The following is a 22,074-nucleotide window of genomic DNA, read 5'->3' as shown; positions in this document are numbered from 1 at the left end:
GTCTCACTCCTTTGTGGAGTCACTGTTAGCAAAGGCACTTAAATAACGTAGATGGAGTCCAGAAAGAAGAGCCCTGAGTAAACTTTGCTGAGTAAAGTTAAGAGAATCAGTGTATATAATTTGAGGAGAAAGGGAGAGAGAAGTTTTGTGCTTCTTAGGTCAGGTTGCATACATAGCAGGGAGGCATTCAACCAAACACACAGAGGGGAAAATATATTTGGAAAATCTCTCAGAACTACACAACCAATCAGAGCACTTGCTTCCTCAGTGAATTCGCGCCACTCTCCTTGGTTGCTGAGCAATACCTCCACTTGTCCCTCTCTTGGCTAGTTGGCTTTAACACTAACAGAATTAACCCCCAAGTTACAAACTGAACGATCCCTGCTTTCACACTTCCAACAGTCACAGCATATACAGAGCCCAGCCTACAAAACCTGCCCTGGAATGAGTATTTGGCTTGCGCCAGAAGAGGCAGAATGGCAATCTTCTTCTCTTCTAATAAATGTTACACAGGAAGGTTCGAATTCCGGCCTTTGTGTCAGTGGACAGCATTGGAGATGAATGGCAAAACTATCTATTTCCCCCCAACGTATTTTCCAAACACCATAACCGTAAGCGTGCTGCGAGCAGGCATTGTCCAGTTTCTTCCTTTTCCCACACCGCTGAGGACAAGGCTAAGCCAGTGGTCCATCTGGGCTTGTGTTGGAAGCCGTTCTCTCCTTATGGTTTGAGCCACTTCTCAAGTTGTTGCTGTTTTTAAATAAAGGTTTACGAACTTTTTGAGACTAGAGCTTTAAAAAGTCACTAAGATGTGCAAGTCAATCAAAAGAATATATTTAAAAAATTGTAACTGTAACCATAACTGTGACTAAGTGATGTAAGGCCCACCTCTCACCCCTAAAATTAACAAACTATACAAGTGTGGCTTCAGTCTACACAGGAGAACATAGCAGTGGATGGTGGTCGAATGAGCAAAAGCAACAACACTATCTGGATTTTCTGCCATGGACCAGCAGTGTGGAATCTCCATCCCATGGGCTAATCCTGATCTCCCAGGGGGTCCATTTTGGTCTGTGATGCCATTTTCCCAAAACCATGCCCACCTGTAAATCAGCTGACATCACAGGGTGCTCTCCAAAGATGGTCTGCTGAGTAGGGGGAGATAAAGATCGGGCCCACTAGCCCATCATAGTTCCTGACCCCCTGGCCTGGGACATAAAAGTCGTCAACATTCTTATACAAATTGGAAAGTCAATTTTTTTAATGGGAGAGGCCAAACTGAGTTAAGAATTTACTTATTTTTTGAGGCTGCTTGGCTCTGATGTTTAGGATGGGAGTGATAATCAGGTATGTCATTTCAGCCTAACAAGTAGTGGTTATTTTTGTTTGTTAAACCAAATTATTTCCCTCAATGTCTCAAGAAAAGCAGCTGTTTGGAGGTTCAGCAAAATGCACACTTTTTTTCTAAATTTAAGCTGCTTAACTGGTTTGTCAACAGATTAAAAAGTCTTTTAATCAGTAGATATAACTGAATTAACTCTGTTCTGCAAAACATTCTATTTTGGATCGGGAGAGATGGCTTTGCTGTACTTAAATGAGATAGGAGCAAGCAGTGCCAGACACACACACACACACACACACACACACGGAAATATGTAAAATACTGTAAAATCCAACATTTATTTATTTATGTAAATACATTTAATGTGGTTTCCTTGGGCAGTTTTCTGGTTTTGTGCAACTCTGAGGGATCAAAAGTGGAGAACTACACCTGATCTCTGTGTGCTTTTGCACACTTCCTGGGCAGAATATTTTTTTTAAAGCAAGGTGTTCAAAACTATCTGCATGCATACATGGCCTGTTGTTATTTGATCAGTATGATAGAATCAACAAATTAAAAGGTGGAGACAATTCCAAAAGCGAACATCTACTCTAGCTATAGATAGAAAAGACCAAAGTTGCTACTCCTGTCCATGCCTGTGTGGACTACTCTGGTCTAATTAATATGGCAGGTGTGTCTGTGTATGAGAGGAATTGGATTAACAACTAACTAGTTCTGAAATGCAAACAAGCCCCAGGTTTTTCTTTGTCTCAATTTGGATCATAGCTATTTTGGGGTGGGGGAACATATCAAAACACAGTATTTCATAAGAAGCTAACTGCACAGATGTGTATAGTGGCTTACATAGTTTGTACAGGGCTTCCCAAATCAGTGGTATAAGCTACTGGATGCAGAGTAAATGTTCAGTTGGTAAGCAGCTAAAATTGAGAGTTGGGACAGCTGAAAGCAAATTTAAGGGGAGTGTACCACCGTGTGGCTAGCCTGTATACTGCAACCCTTCCAAGAAGCTGCCCTAAATAGCTAGCTAGCTAGCTAGCTAGCTATTTATTTCATTGATATTCCATCTTTCGCTCCAAGGAACAGAGAGGGGCATACATGATTCTCACATTCCTCATTTAATCCCCACAACAACCCTGTGAGGTAGGTTAGGCTGAGAGGCAGTGACTTACTGGTTGGTTGGTTGGTTGGTTGGTCGGTTGGCTAGCTGGTTGAGTGGCTAGCTGCCAGCCAAGCCCTCTTCCAGGACACTCCATTCCACCCCCTTCCCCATTTTCTCCATTTACCCAGCCCCACTTCTCAACAGGCAGTTAGCAATCTGTGGCCACTAGGCATGCTCAGTCCTCAGTGAATTCTTTGGGGCCCCCCTGCCTTAAGGATTGATTGATTGATTGATTGATTGATACCATGGTCTTCCCCCAAGCCTGTTGATACCTTCCTTTTGTGCCTGGGTTGAGCAATTTTCGCTGCCTAAGGATCCATGCTTGGAGATGGCTGAAATATAACTATGCCTGACAACCTTGGAATCATTGGCTGTGATGATATATGACTGTTTTGAAATGTTTTATTTCTTTTGTTTTATATTTTATTGTTTTGATGCTTTGTTGTTTGCTGCCCTCTGGGAGAAAAAGTGGGCTAGAACTGTAATCCATCAACCACCGAGTTTTCAGTGAGCATGTAGTATAGGCTTCCTCAACCTCGGTCCTCCAAATGTTTTGAGACTACAATTCCCATCATCCCTGACCACTGGTCCTGCTAGCTAGGGATCATGGGAGTTGTAGGCTAAAAACATCGGGGGGGGGCAAGGTTGAGGAAGCCTGATGTAGGACATGAGGACCTGAAGCAGAGCTTGGGAAAGGGGAGGAGTTTGATTCAGTTTGTTTTTAAATGTGAACTTACCCAATTTGCACTTTCTGAAACAATACAATTCTGTGCATTGTATTAGGGGAAATTGGTTTGCAAAAATGTACGTATTAGGAACAATTGCATACAGACACGTGTGTACATTAGGGAAAAAATCACACACTAAAATGCTGGAGAAGGTTCATGAGGACTTTTACAAAAAGTTCACAAACTGCTATGGAAAAGTGGAGAACCGAATTTAAGCTTTGAAAAAATGGTAAATTGCATTACAAGGAGTTGGACTAGATGACCCTGTGGATCACTTCCGACTCTACCATCCTCTGATCCTATGATAAAGGGGGAGAAATTGAAATGGACTGACTCGTCACCATTCCCTAAGCAGAGCACAGGGAAATAAGGTGAACCCTGTGCACCACGTCATACATTGCCTGTTCTTTCTCCATACCTTAACACAAAGACTTAGCAAAAACCTGTACATTCTAAGCACAAGCTAATGCATGAACCAAGTGAGAACAGCAAATCCTCAGTCAGCCTCCACGATTCAAAACTGAACAGGATTGAGGGACAGGGCGTGACTTTTTATGAAAGCAGCGTTCCAAAAAGGTGCAGCCTCAGCTGTTGCCCAACTTCCCTTCAAAGTTTATCTAACTAACCGCACAAACCAACGGTCTAGCATTACTCTGCAGTTTCAGACGGAAGCCCTGATTGGCTGGCGCGGAGAGGAGAGCACCATTTGAAATGTGTATAGAAAGGAAACAGATTGCAATGAGGAACGAGCAGAACAGTTCTCAACACCAGCCACGCAGACTCAACACCTTGCGTGTGACATCTGCAGGCACATACAGCGTAGACAAAAGGCAAGAGCAAGCTCTGAATACAGGAGAATAAGTGGGGTGTCGTGCTTAGGGCGTTGGACTAGGAGACACCTGAAGTCAAATCTGCATGAGGCTACCCCTGTGCTTGAACCCGGAGCCGAAGTTAGCTCAGAATGCTGCAGCAAGACTGCTGACAGGAGTGAGACTTTGTCTGCATGAAACATCTATGCTCAGAGAGCTACACGGGTTGGGACGAAGTTAAAGGTGTTACTATTGGTATATTAAACCCTTATAACTTGGGACTAATTTACTTGCAAGATTGCCTTACCCCATATGTGCCCACCTGACCACTTTGATCTGGGGACTAGACTGTTCCCAAGGCCCTTTGTAATTACAGTGGTACCTCGGGTTACATACGCTTCAGGATACAGACTCCACTAACCCAGAAATAGTGCTTCAGGTTAAGAACTTTGCTTCAGGATGAGAATAGAACTCGTGCTCCGGCAGCGTGGCGGCAGCAGGAGGCCCCATTAGCTAAAGTGGTGCTTCAGGTTAAGAACAGTTTCATGTTAAGTACGGACCTCCAGAATGAATTAAGTACTTAACCCGAAGTACCACTGTACCAACCAAAATGTCATAAATGTGTGAGAGAAAGCTTTTGAGTCCAACAGAATTCTGCACCAGGCTGGATTCTGAACAAAAGTGGTATGTATGTCGGAGGGGGGAAAAGGCTAGCTTAATACTGAAGCCATACTTCTTGCATTGGTCATAGATTTCTTTTTCTTTTCTTTTCTTGTTGTAAAGCAAGGACAGTTTTGTGAGTTGTCTGGAATAGCACCTGCACTTCCGATCTCTTTTGTGGGTGACTCTTTCAGGAACCACATTTATTCCTCAGGGCCCTCCCCCTCTGGCACATACACAGCTGATAATCTAAATATACCATCCAAATAACTGTCCTCCATACCGTTGGGCTTTGGAGCCAACTTCATAATTGGGCCTGAACATCTGAGAGGGTTGGGTAGTCCTTTCTCTCCCAACAAGTTTCTGAAGAAGAGAATAATTGTCAGGAGCACAGCACTGGGTTAAACTTTAAACTGCTGTTTGAATAAGGATGCATTGCTTTATGGCATTTTTTTTAACCATGCCTTCCCTCTAAGGAGTTCAGTGCTTCTTTTTCGTCTCTGAGGTTGAATGTCACAGTATCAGCTTCTGACAGACCAAGAAACCCCCATCTAAACCCAGCTTCTCTTGTTTCATTATCCATTTCCTTCAAGAACAGTAATGTTCAATTAATTTATTTTTATTTTAAATTTATTTTTATTTATTTATATTTTTATGCTCAGAGTAGGAAACATGAAGAATGCCACTACGGTCATACCTTGGAAGTCAAACAGCTTAGTTCCCAAACGTTTTGGTTCCCAAACAACTCAAACCCGGACGTGACTGTTCCACTTTTTGAATGATTTTTGGAAGCCAAACGTCCGATGGGGCTTCTGATTGGCTGCAGGAGCTTCCTGCAGCCAATCAGAAGCCGCACTTGGGCTTTCAAATGTTTTAAAAGTTGAACGGACTTCTGGAACGGATTCCGTTCGACTTCCAAGGTGCGACTGTACACTAAAGCTTGGAAGAGGCATTTGAAATTGGGAAAACAGCACTGGGGAGGATGGGAATTATAACGACCAGATCTCCTTATTGTACCAGACACAGGTCATTTCTTGGACACCAATAAGAGACACTCCATGTCAAAGCTTAAGGAGCACTGCAAAGCTCTTATCCGCAAAGGTTGCATTTCTCTGGCTAAACCTGATTGGGCAACCAGAACAAAAAATGTATATTAAGTAACATACTTGTTGGTGCTTGAACAGGGATAGCATTACCTGAAGAACAAGTATTTATAGGGTGGCTCATCAGTGTTCCCTATCAATAACAATGTTTCCGCATGGAGATTTCAGTGAAGCATGTGCAGAAGTTGCAGGTGGGTTACATCTCATGGGGCAGATCTGTTTCCCCTACTCTGCTGCCCTTATTGGCACCCAAAAGCAGCCACTTGGAACAGCTCTCAATTGCCTCTGTCAAGCTGCCTCTAGAAATAGTAATACTAGTACACAACAGGGTTTGCTCAAACGGAGCTCCCTGCACTCTACATACAAGAAACTGAACATTTCAGGGGTTAGGAACTATTTTCAGGCTTCCAGGCAACCATCTGGGGGTGGGGAATCGCATGCCAACAGTGGGAGGGGCCAGATGCAAAAACAGGCAGAAAAAAAACGGGTGGAAAGTTTATCTTTGTCCCATGGGCTAGTTTCTACCACATTCACACACTCTTATCTATCCTCTGCCTAGACAAACAAGAGGCATTATCAGAGTTCAAAGACACATTCCAGACAGACAAAAACCCTCAGGGTATGAAGCAGAACAAATAAAAAAAACCCAAGGAGGAGTGCCTTGGCCCCTGGGCCTGAGGTTCTTCCACCTTTGCTACATAACAAAGCCACCACTACCACACCCCAAGGCCACCATGTGTTGGTCCCAATGCTAATTTTGTGTCACAAGAAAGCAGGATAGTTCATGGAAATAAATTTGTATTTAGCACAAAAGAAGCATATCAAACACAATTTCTTTCAATTCAGACTTTATTTCTTTTTAAAGTCACGAACTCAATAAATTACACAATCATTTCTCCTTCCACCCTTTTTTAATAATTTTTTCACAAAATAGAGTTTACAATTTTTAAGGAAAAGCTTTGAAAGTTTGCTTTCTTTCTGAAGTGCTGATGAGTATCTCAACTTCTTTGTTACGCTGGTGAATTGTTTTGTAGCTGCTACAATAGTTTTGATTTTGGAGATTTTACAAGAACCCAAAGCAAACACAAGCAACAACAACAAAAATCACACACACAGATCTCAGGGACAATTTTTCAGTGGATATTTAATGAACAATCAAGTTAGCATTCAATGCCAAGGGGCTAAGCACCATGAAAGGAGGTGACCTGGTGAGGCCTCCCCAACTCTTAAGAAGTAGCAGTGCATTTGGGCATTAACAGTTTTACTGTACGATAAATATAACTTGCTCTATTACTAGATACTGCACTGTGTCTATGAAGCACATGCAATAATGTATCCAGAATCTGGATTTGCTGATGATTTGCAAGTGCCAAGAAATTGTACACAGTAATCAGACTAGTTAGGACGTACATGACTGAGAGTTCCTGCTTTTCCAGTCCTCAGAGAAAAGACTGCCAAACTCCTGCAAGTCGTGCTCTTTTTGTTTGACACATTTTTAAAGGAAATTTGTTGATGGATAAAATTGCAGGAGTGCTTTCCTACCTGCAATATAATCTTGTCTCTAAAGGCACAGGTGGTGCTTTAAAGAGTTTTTTCCGCCTCTGAACATTTACATTGTAACTGCAGAGAAGAAATCTGGCTTGTGTATTACCTTTGCATTCAAAGAACAGACATCGATAGGATCCTCAGTTGACAAAATATACTATAGCATCACACTGAAAGCTGGGCAGACGGATATATGTCAAGTGATACAAGTTGATATTCTCCTGAAGTTTGTCTCTGTGAAATCCAAGATCATTGGAATGACATTTCCTCAGTTATTTTAGGCATGATATAATCTGCTCCAGTGCCTTTCATGAGGGGGGGGGAAAGGTCAATTCACACTCCACTTTCCAGGTTGTAGCTGATGGCATCAAGACTATTTCAATTGAGACAATACAGTTATTTTCCCCAATGAAATCAACATGCACACTATGCCAGTTTTCCCCGTGTAAGTTCTATTTACTCATGAAATCAAGGTATTTATTCCTGTCTGCTATCAAGTCCTGTATATTAATGCAAAACAACATAACGTGGAACTTTTGTTTACCCTGTGCGTGGAGAGCCATGGACAGAGTAGCCTGCATACCCAAAAACCACAGGGGGAGAATCAAGGTTGCTGAAAACTTCAGAGTAGCAGTCAAGAAAGGGAAGGGCTTTCTTGCAGAGTAAAGGCTTCAGATGTAATGTGGTGCACACAGAGACAGTAGTGAGGAAGCACCAAGGTGATGGAGGAAGGGTTTAGATTAGCCTTTGGTTGAGTCACTTCTTGACTCGGCTCTCTATGCATGGATGGAGCTGGCTGGGTTGTGCCAAATGTTCTGCATCTACTACCCAAAAGTAATAAAAAAGTGCCTTTCACATGAGAGCAACAGAATAATCACTATTACTTTGTGCAGAGAACAATGCCCACCCCACCCAAACGGGCAACATTTTCTAGCAAGAAAGAATCTGGATACTTCAATGGTACACTAAGCTTTCAGAGTCCTTCTTCCACAAAATAAGTGAACAATACAAATATCCCATCATCAAGACCACCGCTAAGAAGCGACCAAAAGAACCTCTGCTGAGAAGGGAGGGAGTAGCTAGCATGACTGGCCTCTAAAAGCCAGGGCGGAAACAAAATATGGGAACCTTTTTCTCATCTGCAAAGTTTTCAGCAGAATTTGGGAGGTTTTTCTGTTCCCCATGATCTACATTTGTAAAAAATAAAATAAAATAAAAAATTGATAAAAAGAGACACAATGCATTAAAGGTAACGCTGGATGTCAAATGCAAAGGATGGGGGGAGGAGCTAGAGAAAGATTTAGCACAAGACTTTCTTTACCTCAAAAAAATGAACCTGAATGCTCAATGAACTAAGAAGTGCCATCAGACTACCTATTGCAGCCTTCCAAACTAAGAGATTTGCCCAACAGTAGCTTAGTGCTAGAACCAGAGGTTCCCGTTGCATCATATTTGTTTTATCATATTTTGTGCCATCAACTTTTTTTCTTTAAAAAAAAGTGGAGAATATCTATGATGTGGAATTTACGGATGATCTATAGTCACCCAATTCAATATGAGACAATATAAATAATGGGGACATTTTCGAAAGATGGGGAAGTCAAGTCACTCATACAGACATAAATATATACATGCTTACTCTACAAAGTTGAATAATTTGCATTACCAGCATGCAAACCTTCTCTTCAATGGGCATTCCAAATTCTGCAGTATGAAACTGGAATGTTTGAAATATTCCTAGAAAGCAATCACCTCCTAAAATGTCAAGTTTCCTGGCCATGTGGATAGCATTACAGCTGCAGCTTGGAAATATACACATATGGTTCTGAAACAAGAACAGCCACCTTGAGCTTTGTTTACAAAAATCAAGAGAAATGCAATGGGGGGGGGATATTGAACCCTGACACCTTAAATTTTGGGTTAAGTCTGTTTTTTGCTTCCACAGAGTGCTGCCCTATTGTTACAGACACAATCCTGACAAGAGTTCAAAGTACTACGGAGGTCACGTGTCCCAATTGCTGTCTTTAAAAGCAATTTTAACTAACCGGAGTTCCAACTCAAAAGCATCTGGGCGATCCTGTGGATTAGCAGCAAGCATTTCCTTAAGCAGCTGCTTCATACGAGCATTCATTGTCTTTTTCTTAACAGGAATGAGTAGCTCCATTTTTGGATTTTCCAACAATGCCTCTCCAACAGGTACAATTGCAGTTCCTTGTTTCACATAACTCCCCAACAGTTCTTTCTTGGTCTCTGTGTCGATGAAAGTGATCCTTTCCAACATCGCCCAGATTATAATCCCTAATGCAAAGATGTCTGCTTTGGCAGTATAGTGACCTTCCCAAACTTCAGGAGCCATGTAGAAGTCTGTGCCACAAGCTGTAGAAAGAAAACATTTATTCACGTTCACTGGCTCTTCAGGGTTCTGTCCTGAAGCTGAACAAACCTTACTCAGTCCAAAATCAGCTACTTTCAAAGTGGGCTCCAAGTCACTAGCATCCATCCTGGATTGAGAGATCAAGATGTTGTCAGGCTTGAGGTCACGGTGGATGATCTGGTTTTTGTGCAGAAAAGCCAGGGCACTGCTGAGCTGAAGCATAAAGCTAGTATTGGTCTTACGACTAGGCTTTCGAGACAGGAGATATTCATTCATATCACCTCCATCACAGAAATCCATCACAAACCAAAGGTAGTAGGCGCTTCTGGGATCAAAGGCAATTTCACCTTTCAAGGAGGTCTCTACAAGCTGTAATAAGAAAACATTTAAGGAATCTGTTCAGCAAGTAGGAGTCAAGTTAAGAAAGCAGCTGATGAAAAGGAATGCTAGAAACCCATTATCTTTTAATGCATGTATTATAAATACCCCTTTTGTGCTCATCCTTCTTCCCAACTTTCTTCCTTAAACAGTATTTGCAAAAGACATCTGATGCCACCATACATGCATAGGAATCATCTCACCCATTCAACCAACATTTTCCATGGAAGGACAGACTTAATTCTAAACCATAGTACAAACTCGTGGTTTGAACTTCCAAACATGCAGACATATCATGGTTTGGAGCTGCTTGTCTGCTTTTATTTTCTATCTGCTCAGCATTCCTTTCTACAGCGCAGGGGACTCTACAGCGCAGGGGACCTCTAGTCTCAGCTGCAACTATGGCTTGTAAACCCACTTCAAAGGATGGTTTCCATTTCTGGCTTGCTGGCTGATTAAAGCAATAGTGTGAACCAACAAACATGACAACAAACCACAGTTAAGTTTCCTTTGATATGGTTTAGTGTACTGTGTGAATGAAGCTACAGTATTCCATTATGAGTACTATTATGAGCATTACTGACTCTGGATTAATGGAATATGTATCTAGTGGGACACCGATACACACTTTCCCCTCCATCTGCATGAATGAATGCCATCAGACCAACCTAACAGAACAATAAAATTGCACAACTACAAAAAAATTAGAGGCCTTTGCTTTTGTTCTCAAAGTTATTTTTTTACTGCTTATTTTACTGCATGAAATGCAGATTGCTGAGCAGCTGTTTTCACAATCTGCTTGACACAAAGCTCGTTCTGCTATCCTTTAAAAAAACTGTTTTTCCTTCTTTAGAATATCAAGTGGGAAGAAGCTAATAAGAATTAACATTAGAACAATGATTTAGCCTATAGAAAGACTTTAAAAAGATGATTAATTTATTCTTTGACTGGCTTTTTATTTTTAATTTTGTTGTTATAGTGCTGTTAGACAACACAACCCTTTGGAAATAATGCAATATGCATACAAGGCATGGGAAAATGTATTTCATTAGAGATGATTTGATCATAACATTGCCTAATACAGTGATGACTTTGTGAAGCAGATACAAAATTATTAAAAGGGTTATTAATGCTTCTTTTCCCAGGATGATCCCAACAGTACTTATTGGTATAATACCACTAACATTCCTGCCATGCAAAAATAATGTTATTCAATGTTGTGTTGGCATGGCTGTCATTTATGACTGTTGGGAGACCTATTACTTTTGGACAGCAAGACAGCAGTTTCCTATATCTCACTCCTCTTTCAAGTACAGCCAAAGTTTAGAAAAATCAGTTGTATTTACAATCTCATGCAGGTAAAGGATCCCGGGACAGTTAAGTCCAGTCAAACTAGACTATGGGGTGCAGAGGTCATCTCACTTCAGGCCAAGGGAGCCAGTGTTTGTCCGAAGACAGCTTTCCAGGTCATGTGGCCAATATGACTAAACCGCTTCTGGTGCAACGGGGCACCGCGATGAGTGAAATTCAATGACAGCCTTGCGTACAACAGTTTTGTGTGCTTTCCCTAAGTTTCTGCTTCAGGAAAAGTTTCTAACTGTAGTAAAAAGAGAAAAGCCACCACTATTCTAAAGAACACTGTAGTATGCACAGTTCTGGCATCTGTGTCTTTGTTGTCCTTTCTGCTTCCCTTTACTTCTAACCCACTGTGTTTCTTCCACTACCTGCAACTTCATTTACCTGCAAGTAAAGCGAAGAGCTGGAGCCGTGGGACATCTTCTGCACCATGCCATCTTTTTGCAAAACGCATTCCTCCAAGTGAATAACATTTGGGTGTTGGCTCTTGATGCTGCTAAGTGCCCAGAATTCACACAGGGCAAGCTCTACATTCTCTGGAGCATGGCACCGAATCTTTTTCACCGCAACACGTGCAGAGGTTTTCCTCACTACTGCTTCATACACCACACCATAGCTGCCACGACCAACCTCCCGTATTAGATCGTACTTTGGCTGGCTACTCACCATCTTCAAGGTCAAGGTATCTATAAGAACAAAAAGCCAAGCACAACTAAGAAATTTCTGGCTGATAGATGTCCTACCACTGATTATGCCCCATCACTGCCATCCCAGTGCTATAAATATACACTCTACCCCAACTGTGGACCTCACTTCTCAGTTCATTTCTGTGCTACTGTGTGGTGGCTGTATCTATTTGTTGATGTAGTAATTTCAGACCACACATATTTTTCTTAGGAATATCTATATAACCCACCCCACTTCTAAACATCTGTTAGTATTTAAGATGGGACAGGACTTTGCACCAATCTTTTGTTATCTTAACTACAGACTGGCAGCTGCTCTTCAGAAACAAAACATTTCAATATTGAAGATGAACATATAAATATACAAAAAACTACAAAACAGATATTAAACCAAAGACAGAACTCCCACATAGCATGGGACACATACCAAATATTTTCTATGATGCCATGGTTTGGACAAGAGTAATAATAATAATTATATTAATAATAATAATTTATTATTTGTACCCCGCCCATCCAGGGGTATGATCTTTGGGAAGGGGCATTTTAGTTTATACAGTAGGAGAAACAACTGTCAAAAGCATGTGGCAGGTACAAGATTGTTGACAAGGAGGTGCTTTATTAGATAATCTGTAGGTAATCCTTGGAAACCTATAAAACAAGAGTAGGAAACACTTTGCCCCAGTGGGCCAAATCTTTATCTCCTCCAACTGTGGAGGCAAACTTTGACAGGTGGGAGGGGCCACTCACTTGTCAATCATCTGCAATGATGACATCATGACAACCGTCAGGTGCCTAGAAGGTGGGTACTCCTGCCCACCTGTCAAAGTTGACCCATGGGGCAGGGGTGGTGGTTCTGTTTCACCAGCATGTTCTCTGCAGGGAATATGTTAAAGCAGCACCCTGAAGGACTAAACTCTCTGCTCATCAGCTGATAGCAGAGAGTTCAATACTGTTCTCTGCAGGGATCTGCTTCCTCAGCACGTTCCCTGCGGGGATCGTGTTCAGCAAGACTGAGGACTGAACCTTGACCCCTTGCCTACATCACCCAGTGATGTCAGCTGATTGAAAAGTGAGTGTGGTTTGGGGGAAATGGCCTCATGGAGCAAACTGGACTCCCTAGAAGGCCACGGATGGCCTGTAGGCCAGAGGCTCCTAACCCCTGCTACAAAACACAGAATTCTGGGTCCACTGAACTACACATACCAATTTGGTTTTGCTCCAACTCTCTTAGCTCCCTATCAGCTAGACTTCTCCCTATCTCCATTCCCCAAGTGTCGCTTTGTTTATGTATACTAGACATTGCTGTGTATCTAATGCTTTCTCCAAGTATGCCTATTTAGCTGGTAAAAATATCAGCTTCCTTTGTCAGGAATAAATACTTTAGCAGCTTCTGGAGACTCCAGTACCAAATTCCGAGTTTTAAAGATTACATGTTTCCTACATGTTATGAAAAGGAATACACCCAAGGTAAGGATTTTCCAAAATCCTTTCATGAATCTCTAACAAATCACTGTGAAAAGCAGCATAATTTTACCATTCACTGAAAGGCAGCTCTTCCATATAATCTAAATTGAGCATATCCCTGTTTTAACCAGTGAAATAATTCAGCAGAACGAGGTTGTGGTTCCATCCCTTTGATTAGTTATGCAGAAGGAGAACTGCAAGCAGTTTATCTTACATCACTCTTTCGCAGCCTGGTGTCCTCCAGATATTTTGTACTACAGATCCCATCATCCCTTTTGACTACTAGCCATGGTTGCTGGGGCTGACGGGGAGTTGGATGTCTGAAGCATCAGATTGGGAAGGCCAGCTTGCACCATCCCTGCATAACCATTAAAAGATACAGGCACCCAGATTTCTCTTGCAGAAGTTGGAAGATACTGTATACAGAGATGACACTGCAGCTCACCTGCAGCAGTCTGATTCTATTCAACAGGTTAGTGTGCACAGGGCTAGATCCACGACTAATTCAAGCCCCCATAAACCTACTCTACGTAAGACAAAGTCTGGATCCAACCCATATAGCTGCAGCCTCGTTTGCCATGTCAGTGTTTTCAGCCAACCTGTAAATGGCACAAAATACTTGTTTGCAAAACACATTCTTCACACAGGCATAATGAGAAGAAAATGAGGACTGCTTTGGGAGCGGATGGGTGCCCCTATATATATAAAATCACCTGGAGGAAAGCCTAGAAGGAAGGAAAGAATGACAGCACCCGGCCTGGCCTGCTCCTGCGCCTTTAACAGTCGCTTGCTCCAGAGAAACCAGCAGGCAAAGCTTTCCAGCAGAATTATCACCTGGCAATAGCCGCAAAAGCAGCAGCTGATTAGGAGACAAAAGGAGCCCGCCCTCCGCCGGATGCAAAAAAGTTGGTGACATACCTACGGAGCTGACAGCCGGTGGTCAACCAGCGATGCCACTGCCGCTAGACCCGCAGCACTGAGCAGGTGGCCGTGTTTACTTCCGTATCATTAAAAAAAAAAAGCTCACCTGCTGATACCCCACCTCCCTTAAAGCGACAGAAGGCCAGGCTAGGACAGCTTGTTTCGGGCTCCCTCCCCGCCCAGCCCCTGGAAAGCCAACCCGGGTATTCGTCACGTAACGTTTGAACCGGCGCTCCGGACACGCAAACACTTCCGCAATTTTCCACGACCGCCTTCCCAGGACAACAAGAAGGCGTGTGAAGGGAGCTACGAAGCCTGCCGGGCGTCGAGCTGCCTGCTCCGAGCGCTCAAGGCCCGGGACGCTAGCTCGGGGCTTCCTCGGGCCCAGGCCCCTGGGACGCCCGGGGTTCCTGGCTCGGCCTCTAGGGCCTGTCACGGAGCGTCCTCGGAGCTCCGGGCGCCGCTCCCGTGCCAGGACTCGGCGCCGAGGCCCGAATGTGTCAAACATTTACCTCAGAGGCGCCGCGGCGTTCTCTTCTCCTGGCCGCCATTATCAGGCTCCCTTCCCCCCTCCTGCCGCCGCCGCCGCCGCCGCCTTCGCTTCTCCCGGGTTCGCCGACACACACCCTTCTGGGCCAGCGCGCGCAGGCGCGCACTCGCGCCAAGGACAGAACGCTTGCGCGCGCGCGCGCACAACCAGACAGACAAGCCAGGCCGACACCAAACTCACCGCCCCCTCTTTTGATTGGCTGCTGAAAACGGAGAAAGGGGGCGGTCCGCCTGCTTCCCCTTCGCAACGCGGAGAGAGCGCGCGCGCTGCTTCTCATTGGCTGCTGAAGCCGCAGAGCCGGTGCTTCGAGCTCCTGTCTCCCAACCTGCGCTGAGTTTGGGCAACCTCGGGTTGCTCGCGGAGCGAGAACGGCTCAAAGTCCGCTAGGGAGAGTTTGGGGGGCGTTTTTTCAGGGGGGCGGGAGAGATTGCATGCACTGCGTGGAACGTTGCTGCAAGCAAGCGGCATTCGTTGCTACGGGTTTTGCTTATTTTTTTAATGCTGTATTATTTCCCGTGCTTTATTTGCGAGACGTTTTATTACGGCTGCTGCTATTCACTGCTCCTGTCTGATGATGATGATTATTAATGCGGATTGCTCCTGACTTTGACTAGCACGCTTCGTATATTCGGGATCGCGATGCGCAGCTTTGAGGAGCGCGCTGACGGGCTTGCGCGGCAGCCCTTGTACCTTTGGCAAAGCGGGGGAGCCTTTGCTTAGCGCGCGGCGTGGGAACGGGCATGGAGCATGAGAGCTCCCTGCTAGAGGACGGGAAGCGGCGGGGAGACGCGAGCCGCTTGCCTTTGCGAGAGCGCAGCCGCCGCAGACCGCGTTAAAGCGTGCGAAGGAACGGCGGATTATGCACCGCTTTGGAGGCGGCTCCTACAGGCGATTCCGGAGAAGTGCACGGCGCCTGGTGAAGAATGAAAGAGGTTGCGCAGAAATGGGGAGCCTATCTGCACGCACCGCCACCCTTTCCTCCCGCCACCCCCACCTCCCAAATTAGGTGCTGAGGCCTATTTGCAATGGTGCGCGATAAACCACTTGTCACCGTTTTGGTCCCGGCTGCCTCCTACTTGCTGTCTTGCCCCCTGCAAAATACCTACCGTAGCTGTCACCCAGAAGTCTTGCTGCTGGATTCCCCGCTGGATTTTTGTGCATTTCTCATATTTATTTTTCTTCTTTCAATTAGATTGCTAGCCAATGTTTTCTTTTGTTGTTGTTGCTGCTGCTTAAAAAAAATTGGAATCTCTTATTTGTCTGCCTTTCTTAAAGAAAGGAAGGAGAGAGGAAAGAGTCAGCTGTCCTTATATAAATAGCTTTTGCAACGTGAGGAAGCTTAGTGACACCTTTTGTTATCCCCCCTCTCCCCACCAGGCCATGGGGACATGCTTCTGTGGCTGCTGCAGACACATGAAGGTTGCAATCTGATGGTAAGATCTTTCCCACCCCTCTCCTCCTGAGAATGGAGGGCTGTTGGTATCTTCCCTTAAAGGGACACCGTCTTCCCATTTTTCTCTATTAAGGGAGAATGAAATCACTTTTATCTATATGGCATCTGGGGTGGGGGTGGTTGCTGTGCTTCAGGGAGAGGGAAGATGAAGTGCAGCTTTGCAGAAGGACCTGCTGTGGATTAGAAGGGCTCACCTGTCAATTGCAGAAGGATCTGCACAGACCAGTACCTCCATTGAATTTCCATTGTAGAGCTACTTTGGAGCAGCTCCACAACTCTTAACATCAAGTGTGCAGCAGCTGTGAAACAGGCAAATCTCATGCTAAGGATCATTAGGAAAGGAAATGGAAATAAAACTGCCAACATCATTATGCTATTATACAAATCTGTGGTGCGACTTCATTTGCAATACTGTGTACACTTATGGTTGCCTCACCTCAAAAAAGAATTTGTAGAGCTGGAAAACACTCAGAAAAGGGCATCCCTTAGGCCATGGGTAGGTAAACTAAGGCCTGGGGGCCGGATCTGGCCCAATCACCTTCTAAATCCGGCCCGCAGATGGTCTGGGAATCAGCGCGTTTTTTCATGAGTAGAATGTGTCCTTTTATTTAAAATGCATCCCTGGGTTATTTGTGGGACACAGGAATTTGTTCTTTGTTAAAAAAAGAAATAGTCCCCCCCCCCAAGGTCTGAGGGACAGTGGACCAGCCCCCTGCTGGAAAAGTTTGCTGATCCCTGCCTTAGGCCCTTTTCAAAGAGGGCCGGATTTTTTTAGGATTTTACCCCAAAGTTGTTGAGCTTTTAAGGTTTTACCCCCGGGACATATACTGCCACAGGGGCCGGATTAAATCGACCGGCGGGCCAGATTAGCCCCCCCAAAACGGACTTTGGACATGCCTGCCTTAGGGTGACTCCCCAATGAAGAAAGGTTGCAGCGTATTTAGTTTGCAGAAAAGGTGAGTAAGAGGTGACATGTCAGATGTTTATAAAATTATGCATGTCATGGAGAAAGTGGATAGAGAGAAGTTTATCTCATAATGCCGTGGACATCTATTGAAGCTGAATGCAAGAAGATTCGGAACAGATACAAGCTGTTATGTGCAGGGCATAGTTAAAGTATGGAACTGACTCCCACAAGAGGCAGCGATGGCTGCTAACCTTTAGAAGAGGATGAGACAAATTCATAGGGGAGAGGGTGATCCAAGTCTATAGCTGCCCTGGCAATTCTCTGCCTCCACTGTTGCAGGCAGTAATGCTTGTGAGAACCAACTGTTGGAGACCATGGGGGGGGGGGGAATGCTCTTGGGCTTGAATCCTGCTTGCTGGTTTCCTACAGGCATCCAGTTGGCCATTGCAATAAGTTCTTAGTTCTAGCTAAGTTGGGAATGCCAAGAGGTCATGCTTGCTCATTGAATCTCTGCAGGAGAAAGAAGCAAAGGGAAGATGTCTCCTCTGCAGAGGTGAGCTCGAGAAGGAGGAAGTGCAGAAATGAGGGCAACAACCCTGAGAAATAACAGTCTAGCACTTTGGGAGAGGAGAGAGGTCAGCACAAATTAGGTCAGAAATGGAGGTTTCTCTGCCTGTCTTCTCCCCATGCAAAGCTCCATTAGTCTTAAGACAAGCTGAGTTTGCATCCCAACATTCCAGTATGGGATGAGTGCCACAAAATCCCCATCCTTGGTCTAAAAACGTGATGCAGCAGCATTGCTATAGCTAAGCAGGTCTGCTTGGTCCTTGGACCACTTGGGAACTACGGTAGAATATAAATGTAATGGATGCATCTAAAAAAAATCTGCTCTATTAAAGCTTAGGCAGAAAAAGTATGAATTTTCGGCACTATTTCTCAGCTCCCTTTATCCATACTATGGGGACAATACAGCTCTGCCTAAAAGGCTTATTAAAATAAAAACAAGGGAAGCATTTTGAACATCCCAGCATCTAGATATAGGGGCTTAATTATTACTTTTTGTCCGTGATATGCACTTACATGTTGGAAACGACATGTATCCTGCATGTATAAATGATCATGTGAGATAATTACACACCTGCATTTTGCTGTGTGCTGTGCAGTGTTAGTTTCATGTTACTTTTCATGCTTACAGGGCAATCCTATGCATGTCTGCTTAGAAATATGTCCTGTTAAATTCAGTGGGACCTAGTCCTGGGGAGTAAATGTATCTGGGATGGGTTGGGATCCTGTGGCCCTCCAGATGTTGGACTACAGCTCCCATCACCCCCAGCTGACATGGCCAGTGGTTGGGGGTGATGGAACTGGAGTCCAACGACTTCTGGAGAGACGATGGTTTCCCGCTTCATATACAGGATTACTGTCTAAGCCAGTGTGAGCACTGTGGGACTTAGGCGGTATCTACATTCCCATTTACTTTGCATCCAGTGTGCACTCCCACCCTGATTTGTGAGCCAGTGCACACAAGGTGATAGCCTCTACCCTGTATCTATCCCATCATTTCTTATGGTATTCTGTGGTTTGTTTGGTAGTTTGAGTGCAACTCAGCTGGCAGAAGAGGGGCTTGCATGAAGTTTGAGCAGATAGGGCAATGCTATTTTTCTGTGGTTCCAGAACTCACCATGAACACCTCCCTTGTTCTCTTAGAATGGCCATGGCCAAGGCCTGAGTGGTGCCAGAACTGAGTTCCTATGAGTTCCCCCTGGGGAAAAGCACTGGTTAGGGGGCATCCAGGTTCCCTAGACCATTTTGTATCTTGACTTCCGATTAGCTTTCCTCTTACCTTCTGTTGTTCAACTGATATGTCTTAGGTTGCACCCTGCTTTACAGATTCCTGCCCCTCTCATACTTTTCTCTTGCACCTCAAGATGAGAGGTCACGCTGGGACTGCCTTCTGAAAGAACAAAGCAACCTGCGTGATTGCATTGTTCTGCTATAGGCTAATAAGCTAAACTAGAACCAGAAACTTTCCTATCCAAATGTGTATTTCCTACAATAAAATGCTTTGTTGTTTTTCCTTACCTATAAACAGTGCTTTTTTCAGGGGAATTTAAAGGGTACCAACACCTCTTTTTTAGTTCTTAAAAAGTGTGCCACTTCTTGAAACAACTTCATGCTGAGTACCAGCACCTATTTTTCTAGAAAAAAAAGCATTGCCCACAAATACCTCTGTGTGTGATTGCAACAGGTAAAACTCTGGGCTCTAACCACTCCCTTGACGCTGCCTCACCCCACAGACCAAATGGGTTCCAATAGGTAATTGGCAACCAAATCATCCAATATGTTGATGCATCCCCCCCAATCCAATATTTTGATGTGTTTCCCCACAAAACCATCTTCGATTCAAATGGAGATAAAGAACCACCTAGCTGTATTTTAAGCTCATAACATGTACACAGCCTTACTCACAGGTTAATACACGTTGCGTTGTGAATTACATCCTTAGTAAAAACCTAGTGTTGTCGCCAGCTAAGTTTTATTCAAAGTATACTCGTTGAAGTACAGTGGTACCTTGGGTTACATACGCTTCAGGTTATATGCGCTTCAGGTTACAGACTCCGCTAACCCAGAAATAGTACCTCGGGTTAAGAACTTTGCTTCAGGATGAGAACAGAAATCATGCTCCGGCGGCGCGGCTGCAGCAGGAGGCCCCATTAGCTAAAGTGGTGCTTCAGGTTAAGAACAGTTTCAGGTTAAGAACAGTTTCAGATTAAGAACAGACCTCTGGAATGAATTAAGTACTTAACCCGAGGTACCACTGTAATGGACCAAACTTAGTCATGTCCATTAATTTCAAACTGCTGAGTAGGAGAACATAAGATTGGATACAACTCTAATATATAAAGTGGGTCTCAGTGTTTAGCCATTTGCTTATCCAATGGAGCAGCGCTCAGAGCCGTTTTAGAATATGCGGATTTCAAAGTAATTCTGGACATGCTGTCAGCAAGCTTCTCTCTCCTCGCCCCTTTGTGGATCCTCAAGAGGCACACACACAGGACTCAAAAATAGTCACAGCAGCTGTTAACAGAGTGCATGGTGGGAAGGGGAAAAACCAGGAGTGTTTGGGGGTTTGTGTGTCAGGAGGGGGCGCCTTGTAGCTTCAGAAAGAGCCCTTTCCCCCACCAAGCACTAGAAAGAGCTGGAGCTCTGAGGTAGGTGAAACGCTGGTTCATAGTTCCTAGAAGAGGATGCTGAAAACTGTCCAGTCAACAGAGGATGATGAAAAAGAGAAAAGAGGGCACTGAAAAATCAAACAACCTACTGGTAGAACTTAGTTATAGATAACAAATAATTTCTACACAGATCCCTAAAACTGGGTGGGAAGGCTTTTTTAGCCTGAGGACCACATTCCCTTCTGGACAACCTTCTGAGGGCCACATACCAGTGGTGGGTGGGGCCTAAAGCAAATGTGGGTGGGGCAACAAACACACATTTCCCTTTTGTCCAATAGGCTAGTTTCTACCAGAGGTGGAAGTGCAGAGCCTTGGAGATGCCACAACTATGCTTTACAATGGGGTTCTGAATTTTGGCTTTGCACAAAACCCTGCTGAAGTTGGAGACCCCAAGGTCTGCCACAGCTTCTACGTGTATTCGCCCACCCCTCTTTATCCTCCACCCAGACAAGCAGGAGGCACGATCAGAGTTGCAGACAGGCAAAGCCACTTGGGAGAATGATGCAAAACCCACGAGGGGCGTGGCCTGGGGAGAGTTCCAGAGATACATTCAATCCCCGCCTCCCAGTCTCTCTTCTAAATATTGCAAGTTTGCTCCTGATAGCAAAGGTTTGGCTCCACATTTCTGAAGTGTGTCAAGATGGGCAATGCCAGTAAGGATTCTCTCACAATGTGCTTACCATTCTCTCACAGTGTGCTCCTTTATCTCTGTGGGACTTGAACCTGAAAGCCCATCCAAACTTTCTCCTAGGTCTAGGCTTATTTATCCGGCTATAATTTTGTTGGGTCCTGCTTTCACACCTGACTGCTTGTCTTGGATCACTGAAAGGCTGTGATTTCCCATTAATCCTTCTAGTCCATTTTTTGGTTGCCCCCTCCTCTGGCCTCCCATGACAGCCGGGTTGAGCATGCACATTCAATTCCCGTCCACTGCCGAGGAGACATCTTTGCACTAGACTCAAGTTTCTGCACAAAATGGAGCTCCAGCAACCACGGCGGGGGAGGAATGCCTGTACATCCATTTGATTATTTACCACTAAAGATATTTTTGCTGTCCCACGACAGCCAATGGAAATAAATGCAAGTGGCATGCAAATCACACTGCCACAAAGCACAACTAGCAGTGTGCAGTGGAAGCGGAGCTTGTATTGCAAAGTGTTTAATTTAATTTGCTAAGGAAAAGAGGCTTGTTGGTCCTGTTCCTTCTGCAATGTGTCTTTTTTCAAGTTACATTTTCTACAGATCAGTTTCATTTGTTGAGACATTAGTGTTACATTAGGAAGAAAAGGGAGAAAGGTGGCGGGGGCCATGGTGAGTGGGGGTGGAGTCGGGTGGCGATGTTTCTGTTTTACTTAATGTATGTGTAGGGTTTTGTGTCAGACTAAGGGAAATTCCCACAACAC

General features: G+C 44.4%; 1 protein-coding gene across 2 annotated transcripts; it reads right to left on the bottom strand.

The window, feature by feature from the left end:
- Positions 1-6,632: 6,632 nt before the first annotated feature.
- PDIK1L (PDLIM1 interacting kinase 1 like) lies at positions 6,633-17,016 on the bottom strand. 2 transcript variants are annotated; one of them, XM_083512005.1, is made up of 3 exons: positions 16,185-17,016; positions 11,839-12,140; positions 6,633-10,089 (listed from the first exon to the last, which is right to left on the bottom strand). In XM_083512005.1, exons 1-3 carry the CDS (start codon positions 16,237-16,239, stop codon positions 9,349-9,351), a joined length of 1,098 nt encoding a protein of 365 aa, XP_083368131.1. In that variant the 5' UTR covers positions 16,240-17,016; the 3' UTR covers positions 6,633-9,348. The 2 variants fall into 2 exon arrangements, with proteins under 2 accessions (XP_083368131.1, XP_083368132.1); XM_083512006.1 differs by lacking the exon at positions 16,185-17,016 and adding an exon at positions 15,041-15,277.
- Between the last annotated feature and the right edge of the window lie 5,058 nt (positions 17,017-22,074).

The sequence above is a fragment of the Podarcis liolepis genome (genome assembly GCF_965112155.1).
Source record: "Podarcis liolepis genome assembly, chromosome: 7".
Taxonomy (NCBI): domain Eukaryota; kingdom Metazoa; phylum Chordata; class Lepidosauria; order Squamata; family Lacertidae; genus Podarcis; species Podarcis liolepis.
The sequence above is the reverse complement of the archived record's forward strand: the minus strand, read 5'-3'. Positions and strand labels throughout refer to the sequence as shown.